Source organism: Nannospalax galili, unplaced genomic scaffold, assembly GCF_000622305.1.
Source record: "Nannospalax galili isolate Female #2095 unplaced genomic scaffold, S.galili_v1.0 scaffold762, whole genome shotgun sequence".
Classification (NCBI taxonomy): Eukaryota; Metazoa; Chordata; class Mammalia; order Rodentia; family Spalacidae; genus Nannospalax; species Nannospalax galili.
The window spans coordinates 1,216,531-1,220,639 of record NW_008350126.1 but is presented as its reverse complement, the minus strand read 5'-3'; the positions used below and the strand labels follow the sequence as shown (position 1 = coordinate 1,220,639).

Genomic DNA, 4,109 nt, shown 5'->3' with positions numbered 1-4,109 from the left:
CTCTGTCTCCCAAGTGCTGGGATTAAAGGCATGCACCACCACGCCTGGCCCTATATTGGCATTTTTAAGAGAAAGTAAAGAATGGAGTTACAGAGCAATGTGCGTGCGTGCGTGCGTGCGTGCGTGCGTGTGTGTGTGTGTGTGTGTGTGTGTGTGTGTGTGTGTAGAACAGAAACACAGAGACAGTGTGGAAGGCCCCATGATACCAAATATCATAGCAGCCACCTCTGGGGTGTGACAACTTGGCTGTAGGTCAACGCAGACACTTGGCGCTGCCTGTATCCTTTGGGGACACTACTTTCACAGTTTTAAAGGCAAATTTCAAAGAGTGTCTTTTGTATAAGCCACCATGGTGACAACAAAGATCCTTGTAGGCAAAATTACTAACCACTGGAAATTAGTTCCCGAGTAGATGATATGGTCCTCTAAGGTGATACTCATAGAGTGAGATGGAGCTAGCTCCACTTAAAAGCCTCTGCCTTCAGAATGCTCACCAAAAGCTTCCGGAAAGCTGGACTTTAAACAGAAATATAGCAGAAGTGGTTCTAGCAAAAACTCCACATGGAGTCACAGCTGTTCATCTGTGCACCCCCAGCACCTGAACAGCTCCAGCACATCCAGAGTCCTCAGAAAAGTAATCATTAAAGAAAACAGGAGGGAGGAAAGGAGGAAAGGAGGGAGGAAAAGAGGGAGGGGTGGAGGGAGGGGACAGAAGCAAGGAAAGAGGGAGACAGGAAGACAGGACAAAGGGAGGGAATTTCTAATTACACTGAGGGCTGGTTCACTTAGATTTGAGGACTCTCTCAAACATTAACATAAATATCAGCCGAATGCCAAAATGCCTAGACCCAGCTATTAAGAAAATGCAGAGAATTTTTTTTATCAGAAATAGGAGTCTCAAAAATATAGATCCTTATTACTAGCCCTCCAAAGTTAATTAAGTGTGGTGGTGAGACCCATGCTGTTTGGGTTATTTATGTAATGAAAAGATCTTCTAAAAATAATACCCAAAGGCCCAGATCATAGGGCTGAGAGGCTGAGCCAGCTGGAGCAGCAGAAGGTGGTAGGGAGCCCTGAGCCCTGCTCTAGCACAGTCATTAGGATTAAATGGTGCATCTCTATTCAGGCTGCAAAACTGCTCCAGGAAAGAGCCTGGAACTGGCTGAATTTATGCCCCGTGGAGAGCTGCTGCCTCTGAGAGGGTTCCACTGTCCATTCAATTTCCTCTGTACCTTAGATCTCCACAGTCTCAGTCCTCAGGAGAGCCTGCTGGCTGCCTGCTTGTGTGGAAAGGGCCAATAGTTTAGCAAAGTCTGAGCTTGTTTCTCATTAGCTGGAAGCATAGATTGTCACCACTGGAAGGGACTCGTGGAGGTGATCTGGTGACCATGGGCTCTGATTTAACAAAGAAGTATTGTGCGTACAGCTGTTTATTGAGTTGTATTTGCAACAGGGAAGAAAGAAGAAAGGAAGAAGGAAAAGAGGAAGGAGGGAGTGAGGAAGGGAGGAGAAATCACTGAAGTGGTTTAGTGATACAGAGTGGTAGAAAAACTACCACCAGCCACCTCACAGACATTAGGATTGAATGAGCACTTTACCAGCTGCCCTGGATGTGGAAGGGATTATAGTCCTAAAGATGTTAAGATTTAGAAATAGATGTTGAGCATTGAGCAAGAATGGAGTGGACAAACCATGGAGACAGCAGGCAGCAAAATGTCTAGCCCTCTGCTTGATTTTGTGCAGGAGATGAGAATGATTTTTAAATCACTGTGAAAAAAAATCAAGATTTTGCAGAAGGGGAAAATTATATGAGACCCACATTTCTGTGTCCATCACGAAGCTTTAGGGCATGGTATGTGCGTTCCTCTGCACATCATCTGATGCAAAGCAGAGAGTCCAGGCTGCCTAGTCCTTCCTCTGAAAAAGGTTTCAGTCCCTAGTTTAGAGTGTTCTTGACACTCTATAAGAGTACATTTATTGCATTTCTTTATCCATTTAATCATTGTCTAATTTGATCAATAGATGCTTCAGGCCTACCAGTGGGGCCAGCCAGCAGGGAGCAAATGAAAGCATGTCCTGTTCTAGACTTTCTAGTTTTCTCTTGCAGAACATAGTGCTGTGGCCCTTACATCCTGGCTTCCTTCCCCTTCCCACCATGTATCTTGATTGCCTGTCTTTCCTGAGGAAGGATACCTAAGACAGACCCTAAGCCTCCTGTTTTCTCACCAAGTAATGCAGGTCTAGAGGGATGCATCTTGAAACAGGTCATACTGTTGGTCTGTTTCCAAAGAGCTCAACATTCAACCTTTACATTTTCAGCTCCTGCCTTCCAGTAACCCAGCGAGGGAGAGGAACAGTCCTTGACCTCACACATGGATGGGAGCAGGCACGAGCCATGGAAAAGGACTTGACAGCATATGCCTGTGATCCCTTCCACACAAAACCAAAGCCGCCTCTAGATGCAAGCCCGAGTATTTCAGTCTCCCTATGAGACCCAGAGGGTGGATACCTACTACAAGCCTGGAAGGAAGCCAGCTTAGGAGACTGCTGAGGACTAGAGTGTGAGCCATGAAGCTGACCTTGCCTACGTCATTCTGCTGGATCTAGTCCTAGAAGAACTGCACTGGGCCAGCCACTGAGCCCTCCCCAACTTGAGCACTTGCCTTTGGCTTTGTTGGGAGCCTGAAGCCAGTAGTTGAGCAGTGTCTAAGGCCAAGGGGTGGGTATAGAAGCCACAGAGTCCCAGAATGGAGTCCAATGGCACGGTCCCTTCCTGTTGCCTGGACTCTACTGTATTCAGAGTCACTGTCAGTGTGATCCTCACCATCCTCATCCTCATCACTGTTGCTGGCAATGTGGTTGTCTGCCTGGCCGTCAGCTTGAACCGTCAGCTGCGCAGTCTGACCAATTGCTTCATTGTGTCCTTGGCAGTCACTGACCTGCTTCTTGGCCTCCTGGTGCTGCCCTTCTCTGCCATCTACCAGCTGTCCTTCAAGTGGAGCTTTGGCCAGGTCTTCTGCAACATCTACACCAGCCTGGATGTGATGCTGTGCACAGCCTCCATCCTCAATCTCTTCATGATCAGCCTGGACCGCTACTGCGCTGTCACAGACCCACTGCGGTACCCTGTGCTGGTCACCCCAGTTCGAGTTGCCATTTCTTTGGTCTTCATTTGGGTCATTTCCATCACCCTGTCCTTTCTGTCTATTCATCTAGGGTGGAACAGCAGGAACGGGACCAGCAGGGGCAATGACACCCTCAAGTGCAAAGTGCAGGTCAATGAGGTGTACGGGCTCGTGGATGGGCTGGTCACTTTCTACCTGCCTCTGTTTATCATGTGTATCACCTACTACCGCATCTTTAAGATTGCCAGGGAGCAGGCCAAGAGGATAAACCACATCAGCCCCTGGAAGGCAGCCACCATCCGAGAGCACAAAGCCACTGTCACGTTGGCTGCCGTCATGGGAGCCTTTATCATCTGCTGGTTTCCCTACTTCACCGCGTTCGTTTATCGTGGCCTGAGAGGGGATGATGCCATCAATGAGGTCATTGAAGCCATTGTTTTGTGGCTGGGCTATGCCAATTCGGCCCTGAACCCCATCCTGTATGCTGCCCTCAACAGAGACTTCCGCACAGCTTACCAGCAGCTCTTCTGCTGCAGGCTTGCCAGCCACAACTCCCGGAAAACTTCCCTGAGGTTGAACAACTCTCTGCTCTCCAGGAGCCAAAGCCGGGAAGCCAGGTGGCAGGAAGAGAAGCCCTTGAAACTCCAAGTGTGGAGTGGGACAGAAATCACAGTCCCCCAGGGAATCCCAGACAGGTAACCCTTTGTGTGGGATGGAGGCACTGGGATGATAATCTGTGTGGGCGGTGAGGGTTTATGTGGGAGACCATTCCACAAGCACTTTACAGACATCTCTCTCATCCTCCTAATGGCTCCTTAGGTAGAACATTTACCTTCATTTTAAAAAGGCCCCATTAAGGGTCACAAAGATCATATCAAAGTCCACTTAGCTGGGACAGAATGCTCCTGACTCCAGAGTTCAGAGACCCTTCTTTCTAACTAATTAGGCTTTCTACAGAAGGCTAAGTATAAGGCCAAGCTCTGT

At 48.4% G+C, this 4,109-nt stretch overlaps 1 protein-coding gene across 2 annotated transcripts in view; it reads left to right on the top strand.

Moving 5' to 3' along the window:
* Positions 1–4,109, top strand: part of Hrh2 (histamine receptor H2) — a 44,318-nt gene that overhangs the window by 21,320 nt on the left and 18,889 nt on the right. For both annotated transcript variants that reach the window (XM_008847342.2, XM_029570523.1), the window contains exon 2: positions 2,320–3,820. In XM_008847342.2, coding sequence (XP_008845564.2) covers positions 2,748–3,820 — 1,073 coding nt within the window. In that variant the 5' untranslated portion in view covers positions 2,320–2,747. The remainder of the gene's footprint in view (positions 1–2,319; positions 3,821–4,109) is intronic.